General features: G+C 41.3%; 1 protein-coding gene across 1 annotated transcript; it reads left to right on the top strand.

The window, feature by feature from the left end:
- Positions 1-1,455: 1,455 nt before the first annotated feature.
- LOC147900255 (large ribosomal subunit protein eL8y) lies at positions 1,456-3,461 on the top strand. The gene is made up of 7 exons (XM_087377095.1): positions 1,456-1,610; positions 1,844-1,897; positions 1,980-2,187; positions 2,312-2,481; positions 2,650-2,778; positions 2,927-3,019; positions 3,128-3,461. The coding sequence occupies exons 1-7, from the start codon at positions 1,608-1,610 to the stop codon at positions 3,257-3,259; spliced, it is 789 nt and encodes a 262-aa protein (XP_087233221.1). The 5' UTR covers positions 1,456-1,607; the 3' UTR covers positions 3,260-3,461.
- Positions 3,462-13,389: the final 9,928 nt, after the last annotated feature.

Genomic DNA, 13,389 nt, shown 5'->3' with positions numbered 1-13,389 from the left:
TCTCAATCGGACCTTCAAACTCATGCTTGCAATGTATATTGATCCGGAGAATAGAAATTGGGATACCTCTTTGCCGTATGTTGTCGTCACCTACAACACAGCCTTGCAAGAATTAGCCCATTTGAGGAACTGTTTGGCTGCTCCCCTATATTCCCTCCTGAGGTTGGCCTCCTTGATCATACAAAAATTAAGCACACAGAAGCCTGTCAATGGGCCGAATTTTTGCAGAATGCTCTCTCTTTTCTTATTTGCTCAAAGCCCAACATAAACAAAAGCTTTTGTACAATTGTCACCATCGTCCAGTATCATTTAGTTCTAGAGATCTTGTGATGGTACATTACTCGATCAGAAAAAAGGGACTAGCAGAGAAATTCTTGGTGCAATGTGTTGGACCATACAAGGTCCTCAAACTGCTCGGAAAAGTAACTTACATGCTTCAGAGTTGCACCCTAGATCGATCAAAGACCAACACTCCGGCCCATATTTCTCGGATCAAGCCATTCCCTGCCCGTGAATCCACTTGTTAGGGGGGGAAAGAAGTGATGGCGTGGTCATCACATTAGCATGCATAGCCACATCACCTCGCCCAGTTGGCCTACCACATGGTAGTTAGCTAGTCGCTCGTGAGAGCTGTTGTAATCAGCACCTATTTATGGTGCAAGAACCTTTGGAAAAGCCAGACAAAAATAGTTCTTGCACTTCTTGTCATTAGTCGTCTTGTGTCTCTGCTCTCTTAGCTCTTGGGTTCCAAGTAATTGTTATGATATTGCCTTATCTCCTAGTAGAGCCAGCTTCCATCTCAAGGGGAAAAAAATCTGTATCTTACTAAACCACTGTAGAGTCCTCCTCCACATTGGCAATACTATAGGACATTCCCATAAAATGTGAAATTGATTCTTAGCCTTGCAAAATATACAAAGAGGAGATACTCTAGGGTTCCATTTAGTAACCCTACACTAAACTGGTAATTTACCAATCAGAAGCAGTACATTATCTTTAAAGTAGGGCGTGGTGGACCAAACCGAGTTCAATCTTCTGCTCCACATTGCCAAACTGTCCCTGGGAGCACTAGTAGCCCGATTTCTACGAGCCACAACAGCAACCCATGGCCTTTGATTTCTTAACTAGATCCTTGAAATAACATTTTATGTGCGTGATTCAGAGAACCCGCCAAGTTTCCTTTGTGAATACAGACCTCATTAGTGGGCCAAACAGCGTTGCATATTGCCTTTTTGCAAGCACAGACACAGACACAGACACATTTTTTTTGTTTTTTGTTGGAAAAAAAAACACACACACAAAGACACACACACACACACACACACACACATTTTTTTGGTTTTTTGTTTGGGGAAAAAAAAACAGAGCGGCAAACAAGCGTTTAGTTGAGCGATCTATGGGACAAAGGCGGTGTAAAGAGACCCTTGGGGGGGGGACGGGGGAGAGGAGATTAGGGTTTTGTGATGTTGTGAATTTGTCTTTGAAGGAGTGGGAAGCTTGTGAAGTGTTCTCTCTTTGGATTGTGGGGGAAAGAGCAGCAGCACCTCACTCAAGCTTCGCAATTCTTCGCGGCCTCGCCTTCATCGATCCCTTCCTTCTCCTCCGTTATGGTACATCTCTTTCCCTTCCTTCCCTTCCATCAATTTAGGCTTCCGCTTTTTGATCCGTCTTTCTTTGCCTCGCCTCCTCTCTTCTGCTTGATTCAATTTCTCCTTCGTCTTAGGGCTTCCTGGCTGTACGTCTGGTTACTTTCGGTCTTAGGAGTCCGTTTTTAAGCATTTCTGATTTCATACAATGCTGGATCGTGTCTTTCAGCTGAACATTTCTCCTTCAATGCTTGCAGGCCCCCAAACGCGGCGTGAAGGTCGCTGCGCCCACGCCTGCAGAGAAGAAGAAGGTGCTTTTTCTATCTCGTACCGTAACGCTTCTCTAGCGCCGAATGTTGCTCTTTATGTCTAAGTACTCTTCGTCTCTCTCAGGCGCAGGAAAAAGTCGTAAATCCTCTCTTTGAGAAGAGGCCTAAGCAGTTTGGGATTGGAGGAGCTCTGCCTCCTAAGAAGGATCTTCACCGATTCGTGAAATGGCCTAAGTACGTCCGCATTCAGAGGCAACGGAGGGTTTTGAACCAGAGGTTGAAAGTCCCTCCTGCGTTGAATCAATTTACAAAGACTTTGGATAAGAATTTGGGTATGTCACTGCATTTGCCTGCTTCAACGGAATTGTTCTGAAGTAATCCTCATTGCAAGTACCTGCGACGCTTTAGCAAGGGTCTCCAGTCCTCGTGGATAATCTTAATTGTTTCGTTCGCCAGCTGGCAGCCTCTTCAAGATGCTGCTCAAGTACAGGCCAGAAGATAAAGCAGCTAAGAAGGAACGGCTCTTAAAGAAGGCGCAGGCAGAATCAGAGGGGAAGACGATCGAAAGCAAGAAGCCTATTGTCGTAAAGTACGGAATAAACCACGTGACATACCTAATTGAACAGGTACGCGACACATTCTTTGACTACTTGCATGAATAGCAATGCGATGTTCGCCCTTCTGTTTCTGGGCAGGATTGGTTTCGGAGTTTTAGGTGCCTTGGCTTACTTATATTGAGAGTTTCTGTTTTATTTAGTGCTTCTAGCTTTGTGCAACTGTGGATGGCCTGGCAGGGAAAAGCGCAGCTTGTTGTCATTGCCCATGATGTGGACCCCATTGAGCTGGTCCTTTGGCTTCCAGCATTGTGCAGAAAGATGGGTGTTCCTTATGCGATTGTCAAAGGAAAGGCACGCCTTGGTCAGGTATCTGCAAAGAAATAGCTTCATCTGAGATGAAATTTTCAGAAAACTGCCTTTCGTTTTAGGAAGTATATGCTGGTGGTTTTGGAACGTTGCATGTGTTTTGCATTTAATTGGGTCGTATGCACTTATCATCTGGTTATGTGTTCAGATAGTACATTCTAAAACGGCAACTGCTTTGTGCCTCACGTCAGTAAAGAATGAAGACAAGCTAGAGTTCAGCAAAATCGTGGAAGCAGTGAAGGTGATTCACTATCATATACCCAGCTATTTTTAAATCGTCATGGTTGATTTAGAGTTTCTGTTCTTGTTTGTTTCTCAATTCTGCATGTATTTGGCCACCTGCCTGCAGGCTAATTTCAATGATCGGTTTGATGAGCTCCGCAAACAATGGGGTGGAGGCATCATGGGTGTTAAGTCGCAAGCCAAGACTAAGGCAAAGGAGAAAGTCCTTGCCAAGGAAGCTGCACAAAGGATGTCTTAAAATTCAGTTTTGTAATTTTTATTATGCCGGAATTGCTGGCTTTGAAGTTGTTGTGCAAGGGCTTCTGCCAACTTGTCTTAGGTTACTGTCAAAGTCTTGATGTGCGTTCTGCTCAGGAAGCGGCTTATTTTGGGTCAATGTGTCTCTAATTATATGTGGAACATTTTGTAGGGTTCAAATTAATGTGTTCTGTTTTCTTACATACTGTTTGTGTGTCGAGGGTTATCGCTTTGCCACTTGCGAAAGCTTCTTTGCAGGAGCTCTATCATGGCACAAACTTCCTTCCACATCCACCTCATTTGTTTCAGCAGTGAGAGGAAGTTGTTCTTCTAAGGTCTTTTTACTACTTATAATGGCTACAAGTGAAATAGTAAACATGTATTCTCAATTCAATATATATAGGGACTGGATGTTTATTTTGGTGGTCATGCACAATGTTGGTTTTGGTCTTGGTTTTTGTGGTATGAGCTGTATGTTGCAACTGCTACTGTTTTAGGTAACGTATATTATTAGGAGCGATTCTTTCTGCAATGCTGTCAGACAGGTTTGTCCCCTTGCATCAAGCTGTGAGGGGGGTGATCCAAATTCGGTCTGGATAATCTGATGGCTTATTGCGAATCATCCGTGACAACATGGAGACGCACCACCCAAGCCCACTCTGCATCTGAGAGATCCGGCCCCCAACAAGGGCTGCCATACATCCCAGTTGGTTGGACCAAGGAGTCGACTAGGTGGGTCTTGGTTCGGGGGTCTTGAAAGTGTGAGTGGAAGCACTGCCTCTCCAACCTGGCTATTTAAAAATCAATTGAATATAGAGTGATGACTGGAAGATGTATATTTTGTTGTAGACTTTAGAATGCTTGATTTTTTTAAGCTGCTATTGTATATGTACAGATGTTTGGACACAGCCTGCATGTGTGTACTTGTCCCATTTCTATTCGGTATATGTTTGTTTCTTGCATATCTAGCTTGATTATCCCAGGAGCGTGACCCAGTTGACTATCAAAAAATTGTTGGTTTTTTAGCTGTAGGCCTTCGAACTCTCTGTTGTAAACAATATGTATTTGGTATATGTTTGTTTCTTGCATATCTAGCTTGATTATCCCAGGATTGTGACCCAGTTGACTATCAAAAAATTGTTGGTCTTTTAGCCGTAGGCCTTCGAACACTGTTGTAAATAATAAAACTGTAATGTTTGTGTGTGTGTAGAGATGGCTGTTACTAGGTATATGCTTCTGCCGTATTAGCGGACATGCAAATTTCACCTTGTGAAGTTTTCGTCCAAGTTGCGGCCTGCTGGTATTGTGATAATTCTTTCTATCTTAAATGGTGCGTTGCCCTATCAGCCAGATTTAGATTTAGATGTTCATTGGGGAGACTAAAATGAAAACGTTTAGACTTCACAAGCAGTTGTAGCTTGATTGAAGAGATTTTGGACTACCTTTTGATTAGCCTTCTACTTTAGTGCTAGCCTTCTTCATGGCTGAGTCTGCCCTTCACCTCCGGAGTGCCGACAGAAACTCAGTACGAAGACTTTGTATAAATGGATGCTCAAGTATGTGTGGGTGTGTGGATTTGTATGTGAGAGCATATTTTTATACTATGGTCTACACCCACTGTTGGGCACTGATGACGTCAGTGGGGATGTCATAGTAGCTAGTCCCTGCTATGCATGATGGAGTTTATGGTTTTCAACCTTGTGAGTGACTATCATGAGATTGAAACTGCACTATGTTGTGTTTTTAAAGGATGAGTTTGGGAATGTTCCTGGATTCATCTAGGTATATGGCTGTTACTGAGCCTGCCTTTTGGTGTAGGTAGTCCTGAATTGAAATAAGGGACAGTCTGCCCTCTTGGTCTGATATATATGTATACAGTTTTATTCTATCCTTTACTATAGGATAATTTCCATGCGGAAGGTTCTAATAACTTCTTTTAAATGCTACAAAATCAAGGCTATCCCTGGGTTTTTGTGCCAGTCTCTGAATTGTTGCCTGTAATGATATATTAATTTGCTGTGAGAGGGGCATCCCCTGAAAGGCATCCAAATAGGCTTGGCTGTCCAGTGTTTTTGAGATTTCAGTGCAAGCCCTGGAAGTTGGAGGCTGGACAAGGTCCCCTGAACGAGTATACATACTAGAAAGTTTCACAAGGATGTACCATATTACTTAACGACGTTATTATGATCTCTCCAGCTGCACTACTTCCAGGCCTGTCTGCATTCTAGATGTGGTGTTGTATAAGACGGGGGGTCACAATGTCTAACAACTTGCAGCTCTTGAAAATATTCCTTCTCCAACTGCAAGGATGGACGAATCCGCGACTTATTATGGAAAAATCAGTGGCATAATGTATCCTAGTAAGTAGTAGCAATGATATACTAAAATTTGACAAACTTTTCTCAAAGTGGTTTCTGAGGTTGGGTTGTTTGCAACCATGGGCTTGTCTGGCAGGTCTCTCAATTTGTAACAATGTGACTGGGGGTATATGCAGGTCTAGTACCCCTTGTTAGGATCTGACTTTCAAGATTGAAGTCATTATATTATCTGGTGATGCCGACTTAGGCAAATCTGTTTGGTTGTCTAATTAGGCTTTAGCTGGTGGTGGGCTGCCACTCCCCTTGTTAGGATCTGATACGTTCAGGATGAAAGTCATTATCTGATGATACCTCCTTAGGCAAATCTGTTTGGTTGTTTAATTAGGCTTTAGCTGGTGGTGAGGGATGTTTGGCATCCAAGAGGAAATGACTGGCTATCTGCTAACATCTAGCAAATGGTGAACTTAAATGTCTACAGGATATTATAAGCAATTTGTGAACAGATCTAACCTCTGATAAAGTCAATTAGTCAATTCATAGATGTTTATAAAGATCTGATTTTGACTCACTCATGTGGCAATAATGAATAGCAGCCCTTTATAGAAGCTAGTTTTTTGCTTGCCATGTCCAAGAGGCTGCTCTTCAACATATGTATTATATGTATTTCCATGTCCCAGTAATACAATTTTGAATTCTCTCCACTAAATAAACAAGGTGAATGATGTTTAATCATTAAGAGTGCCTGCCCAAGATTAAAAAATCAAACATAAAATAATCCATTGGAGATGCTGTGGAATAAAATTGGAGGAGATAAAGTGGAGAGAGAGAGGGAAGGGGGGAGTGAGAAAAGGTAGAGATGGTGTGTAGAGAGAGAGAGAGATGTACAGTTTATCTTTCTTAGCGGTATTGGTGAATGGTGAATATGATGGGAAGTGAGAAAAGGTAGAGTTGGTGTGGAGAGAGGGAGAGAGAGAGGGACGGTTTATCTTTTCTTAGTAGTATTGGTGAACATGACGTGGTCTCTGTAAAAATATTCCACCAGTTTTTCATTTGGAATATGTTCACAAGTTTGAACTTTCGATTTCTCTAATTGTTCTCCTCTAATTCTCCAATTTCTCTAATGGCTCTCATCCATTTTATTGTTCTTTAGTCCAAAAAACATGGTAGTGACATGTTATTTTGCCATATATTGTTGCATTGGTGTTGAATAATGAATGTGCTTCCAAGATTGAGGTTCTTATAAAATGAACAATGTATATTTGAATTGACCCTTGATTTGAAAAGCGTAGCAACAGTACTTGTATTCAAAGGATCTATATATATGGTGTCATGAAGACCTTACAACTTCTAAATGAAAGAGACCCAAGTTTGGTTTAAAAATGACGTAAAATAACTTTTTGAAATTTCTAGTGAATTGATGAAGTACCTAAAATATTTCTTGAAGATTTTAAATGAACCTTATTTCTATTTGATGTTCTTGAATGGATGGTGACTTATTTATAGAATCTTCTTCAAGCTTTCATGTTATGTCATTTCAAATGATTCAAACATGCTCTTGATGTCAAATGAGAACTCAAATCAACCCTAGTTTGATTGAACAATGAAGGTTGAACTCTTTTGGCGTTGAAGCAAAAGGAAATTGACCAAGGTCTAGTCCACTTGTTATAAACCCTTGTAGACACTTGTCATTTTAAATGATTCAAATATGCTCTTTCTCTCAAATGAGAACTCAAATCAACCCTAGTTTGATTGAACAATGAAGGTTGAACTCTTTTGGTGTCGAAGCAAGAGGAAATTGACCAAGGTCCATTCTATTGTTAAAATCCCTTGTTGAGGCTTGGTGAGGCCTCTCAAGGCTTGTTGAATTTGACCCAAGTTCGATTTCAAAGCTTGAGAACAAAGAGGTGATGATCGTTGGGGAATTGATCCAAAGTCCCACTTCACGTGTAGACGGAAAGGCTTGAAAATTTAATAGACCTAGAGCACTTTGAAGAAGGTTCACCAAATAGTCCCCAGTATGATTTGGGTTCATGTTCAGAAGGGGTTTTGGTAATAACTTATCCTTCTTACCCTTGGTGAAACTAAGCTACAGAGGGGTCAAAATGGCAAATTATCACAATGGATAGGGTGGACACATGGCATGATCTAGTCAAGAGGATAATGTCACGTGTCTTAATCTTGTTCATCTTCTCCACGTGGTTCTTGAATCTATGTGCTCATTTGGTGATCCAAAATGAACCAAATCTCAATATTCTAGAACTTTTGTGACCTTGTGTAGTGTGTTGGATTCAATGTTGAGGACTTCAAGCTTTCCAAGGCTTGATTTAATGCAAAATCAAGTTAAAAGAATTGTTTAGGCATGGACATCCCATGAAGATGAATAAGAGAGCCTTACATTTTGTACTTATTGGTATGCTCACATGCCATGAGAACATGGCATCTCACATGTCCCAAGCTTGTGGTCAGTACAAAAGATGACTTTCCAAGGCAATGATGCCTTCTTAAACTCTTTCACACAGTTGAAATATGAAGTTAGAGGTTTCCCTCAAATTGACCTTAAATCGATCATAGAGTACTCCAAAGTACTCTCCTCCACTTATGCACCTCCCAAGGCTCTCAAAAGATCTCACACTTGTTGAATTTGGATCAAAAAGTTTGAGAGATGGTACCTCTTCTCTTGTGTTACTCCTATGTTGGCAATGAAGCATGTTACTCTTATGGTGACAAGGGTCAAAAGTAGAGTTAAGGCCATCAACATGAGATCATTGTTTGTGTGTGGAGAAGCGGCAAATCCTTGTATTATCTTGAGCTTCAAAGCATCTTCTAGGGTAGGTATAGCCAAACCACTCTCTAAAAAAGATCTTATAGGGTATGTACTTGCAAATTCATGGTCTAAAGAGAGAAATGCTAGGATTAGTAAGAGAAAGACTAGAATTAGTAAGAGAAAGATGCTCTCAATATGAGACAAGAAAAAAGAGTGAGAACTCTCTAAGTAGAACTCTATTTCCATTTATGTCGAATGGATCATCCATTTTACATAAGACCTTGTATTCCAAAGCCAATTGCATTTTGAGGATAGAGAAAGACTCAAATCCTTACCAATGCACACATGCATGCATGCACACGTGTGCACGCATGCACACACATGCATGCTCGCACACATGCACACATACACGCATGCACGCACACAAAAATAACCATGCACACATGCACTTACTACTATAATTGCGCCCCCCCCGCCTCCCCGTCCCCCCCTCCTTTATTAACCCTTACCTTTGCCTCCTTTGATGGCTAATCCTATTCTTTCACCCATACTTTCACTAATGTTATCCTTTTCTCCCACTTCCCCATCATTCACAACACAACTTTAAGAAATAAGACATGCATGACAAATACCTCTCTCCTCCGTGTGAATCTTTGCATGCTTCTATAAACCTTATTCTTAAGAAAGTGATTAATTATTCTAAAAGTTCTTTGGCCTTCCACCACATGCAATACACTCAATTGTTCATCACTTCATTTGTGTAGATGATCGATGGTCGATCACCTTTCTCTCGCTTGCCTTATTTCAGTTGAAGCTATGTCTATAAGCTAGGCCCTTAAAGGGAACAAGTGGTATCAGAGCAAGGCTTGTATTAGACTTGAAATGTTTGTGTCGGTGTTTTTCTTGTCCTTTGAGCATCTCTTTGGTCAAACTTGCGAGGAGTGTATATGAGTTTGCATCTTGAGAGATTCAATATGGGATTTTGTGAGCAAAGCAAAAGCCATGGCAAGATCTATTGTACAATTCAATGGTCTTAACTTTCACCCCTAGCAGCTACCCCGGTCTCTACCTCATGCAGAAGAGTCTTTGGAAGATGATACCAGGATTGAGAAGAAGCCCAAAGTGGATGTCATGACATAGATAAAATATTAGTGCGGGAGAACAAAATTGAAATGGATATCGGTATTATTGAAAGGGCACTTGGCCCTAAATTCTTCCACCCCATCGACTTTGACAAGATGGTGGCTGAGAACTATGGACACATTATTTGGAGTTTGTATGAAGCAAGATCTCTTTGGTTTGCAGATGAACAAATATGAGAGTATGGGAACATTTCTGAATCAGATGCAAGCGCTACTCAAAAAGCTTCATGAGCTTGGATTGAGAATTGAAGATGAGGATAAGAAAGCAATTCCTTTGAAATGTTACCTTCCAACAAGTATGCTGAAATTCTAAGGATTTTGAGGCTAGATGAGGATATGGACTTCTTAGATTGTGTTGGTCTTTTGCTTAGTGAAGAGAAAAGAGAAGATCCTTTTCAAAGTGAGCCTGCTTACATTGCTAAAGAAAGGGATAATACAAAGAGCAACAAGAGATGTGGCTATTATGGAAAGCGTGGGCATGTAGAAGAGCACAGTTGGAAGAAGTAGAAGGATGAGAAAAGTAAAGCTTGTTTGCTAGAAGAATCGAACTCAAGCGAACGTGCCTAGTTTGTAGGTGTGATGGATGAGGATTGGGCTTTTTGAGCGTATGATGCTTATTTTGAGATTGTGGCACGTACAAGTATATGTCTCTTTAGCATTTCTATTGTGGCTCCTACAAGTATATGTCTCTTTAGCATTTGTGTTGCGCTCATGTAATTTAGTAGTTTCCTATGCACCAGTGTTATTTTGGAAGTTCTTTGTTTACACCATGCAATGGTTAGCTCTCATGAACCAATCATCCTTCTTGATTTTGCCAAGGCCAATCACCTTTAATCACCACATTGGCAACTCTTCATGGGCGAATGAGAAGAAGTCATTTTGAACCTTAATCTAGGAAATATCACCCCAACATGGTTTTCTTTCCAATGTACTGCCACAAAAGCCACATGGGGCCATTAACTCGGAGATGGATCCTCCATTTGGCACTTGGATGGACATGGAACTCAAGGCAAAGGCAGGTTCTACAAAATTGTAGAGGCGAGTTCGAGTTCCTTCTCTTTTAGGCCGGAAGTTGGTGCAACATAGATGAGAATTATGTGTCTTTGAGATAATAGTTGCTGGTGTCGGAGGTTGTTGCAACACATGTGCTCTCTATTGTTGCATCATTAGGTGCATGTGAGAAAAATTGGAGTCTGTATGACTTTATTCATTCAAAGAGATGCAATCGGTTAAATCCATCAAGAGCTGTAGATGTGGTGTATTGCTTTGGAAATCTACAGGGCTGTTGAAAGGGTTTAATGTTGTGGCAAGCGCAGAAGTGAATCCAATGCAATGAGAATTGCTAAACAACACTTGACTACAGAAGTTGTTGCTAAGGGTGCATTTAGTGAAGAAAAGCATCAGCTTGAGCTACTCAGCAACAACAATGAAGTCGAAGAGTTCGATGACATCATACCGGTGTTGATTTTGCGATATAGATTGTTTTGCACAAATGTTAAGGGATGGATAGGAGAATATGTTAAGTGATGAAACATCACATATGCTCGTATCCATCTTGTCTTGTCGTCCTGACTTGTATGCTTTTGTGGGGCATTATGTTCGTTTAATTCAGGTGCTTGTATGCTTCGGTGTATTCTTATAATGCCTAATGACATTTCCAAATGTGTCGGTGCCCATGGTGTCTTACTAGTGTGAATCGAACATCTCATTGTTGTAGAAGCACGAGTGTCAGTGATTGCTATAGCATTCTTGGTTTAGTGCATTTCTCACGGTGTTCTAGTGGCATTGCTATTGGTGAAGAAAAGGGGGCTAAGAGTGCAAGTGTGGGCGAGTGCAAAGGAGATGGAAACCTATCCATATGTGCAATAGGATGTGCAAAAGGTTTGAAATCAGGATGCGATCTCTTCGGGGGGATGTACAAAGAATACGAAAACGTAAGTTGGGTGTGGATATGGTGATAGAGGGGTGGGGGATCATGTGCAAAAAAGGAAGTTGAAACTACAAATTGTGGGTGTGTTTTTCCATACAAATAAACTATTTTATTCATACGAGTACTTTTATTCATATGAACAACAATGTATTCGTATGAATAAATGTATTCATATGAATGAAATAGGATAATTCTGCTACATTTTAAATTGGAAAAAACACATATTGGACCCATTTTATCAAATTTATAAAAAAATCAAATGAAGCCCAGCAAAAATCTGTTAGAAGCCTCCAATTGGGTAGACTGTGACATCGACGTCGAATGCCACAAAATAATGGTAGGTAAGAAACTCGCAACCATAACAAAAAGGGCGGGTGTGGCAAGGAAGGAGTAGGCAAGTTGAGTAGACACTGTAGAATTACCCTCCACTGTCGTGGCCACCGCCGATGTTGAGGTACCGATTGATTGTAAAATTCACTCTCACCACTATTGGAGAGAGTTGCCAAAGCCTACCACCGTTCCACCCATCGATAGCCTCACTAGTCATCATGCTTGTGGTCACTACCATTCGCGACAACTCTGTAGTGCTTGTCACTAGTGCAGCACTAGCTGGGGCTCTGGGTTGCTCACTCTACTAGTGAAGCACTCACCACTTAGGAGACTATCGACACTGAACTGGGTGGTGGGGTAAAGGGGCAATAGAGGTCACCGTGGCATTTGTAGAGATTGACACGCTTGAACTAGGAGTCTCTCACTGAGAAGAGCTACCATCTTTGTTGTTATACCTCCTTGTCTTCCTTGATGTAGGCATCTCGATCCATGGACCTTCAAGCACCAAGGTTGGCAGTGTTGCTGAGAGGTTTAGAGGGGCCTCCATGTCATCTGTGATTGGGAATAGGAGGTTGAGCACCTGACCTACTTTTGTAGTAGTGATTGCGACCCCCTTGCTGCTCTCTTTTCCAATCGGGAAGCTTTTGCCTGGAGTCTCTCCTTCAAGACAACTACCCATGTAATAGGTTGTGACTCCGCAAAGCAGTATGACCCCTCGTGTGCCCATGGAAATCGTGTATGTCTTGTTGGCCTGGAAGAAAAGTGACTCTAGCACCCATCGATAGCCTTCACAAAGATACTGAGGTGATACTCACCTCGAATGGGCACTCCAAACTTGGCCTCAAATGCTACTGTACCAAGAGTAGGAAAGTTCTAGTCCTCTCCATCCATGGGAATAAACAACCGATCATACTGATAGCATGCATTAGCCACTAAAGTATAGATGCTTACAAGGCATATACTTCTCTTTCTTTGCCTCTCTTTGCATGAAATCCATACATGTGCATATTGGAAACTCAGAGATGTGCAATGAATATGTAATACCTTTCACCAATGAGCTCTCAGTACGAACATGGAATATGTGAACTTCATTCTCTGTGAGAATATTTTCTTTCAATATTTCTCCCTTTAGCTTGCTGCAAGGCTCTTGCCAATCTATCTTTGAATACCTTGTTTATATTAGATTTCCAATGGACAATATGACCATCTCTTCTTGGTGGCGTGCCATTACAACTTTCCAAGTGTGACTCACATCACTTCCATAGAACCAAACATATTGCTCCACCACTCCCCTTGGATAGTTACGTCGACCCAAACCGAGACTACCACCATTGGAGGTCTCCCTCTTGAAGATATGATTGCACCACAATAGATTTTCTCCTTTAGCATGTCACTGTGCTTCCTAGTGTGGTTCTTCTAATTGCCTAATTGACATCATTTACCTCATGCTCTTTAGAAGTTACTCTTGTATCAACCCCTTTGTCGCTGCTTCTTTTTTGTGTCTAAACTTGCACCATCACAGTTTCATACTCAAGCCTATGGCTATCAGTCTCTAAATTCACATGTGGATTTATTGATCTTCTTATCTTATGCACACTTTGTTGTTCCAATCTATTTTGATGCATTTCTAGTGTGGAGATTCTTGCC

Source organism: Dipteris shenzhenensis, chromosome 7, assembly GCF_047967505.1.
Source record: "Dipteris shenzhenensis isolate YYH24624 ecotype China chromosome 7, Dip_SZ_1.0, whole genome shotgun sequence".
NCBI lineage: Eukaryota > Viridiplantae > Streptophyta > Polypodiopsida > Gleicheniales > Dipteridaceae > Dipteris > Dipteris shenzhenensis.
The sequence above is the reverse complement of the archived record's forward strand: the minus strand, read 5'-3'. Positions and strand labels throughout refer to the sequence as shown.

Coding starts and splice junctions, on each gene's coding strand:
- LOC147900255 (XM_087377095.1), top strand. Junction 2,188..2,311: donor GACTTTGGATAAGAATTTGG/GTATGTCACTGC, acceptor TTCGTTCGCCAG/CTGGCAGCCTCTTCAAGATG. Junction 2,482..2,649: donor TGACATACCTAATTGAACAG/GTACGCGACACA, acceptor ATGGCCTGGCAG/GGAAAAGCGCAGCTTGTTGT.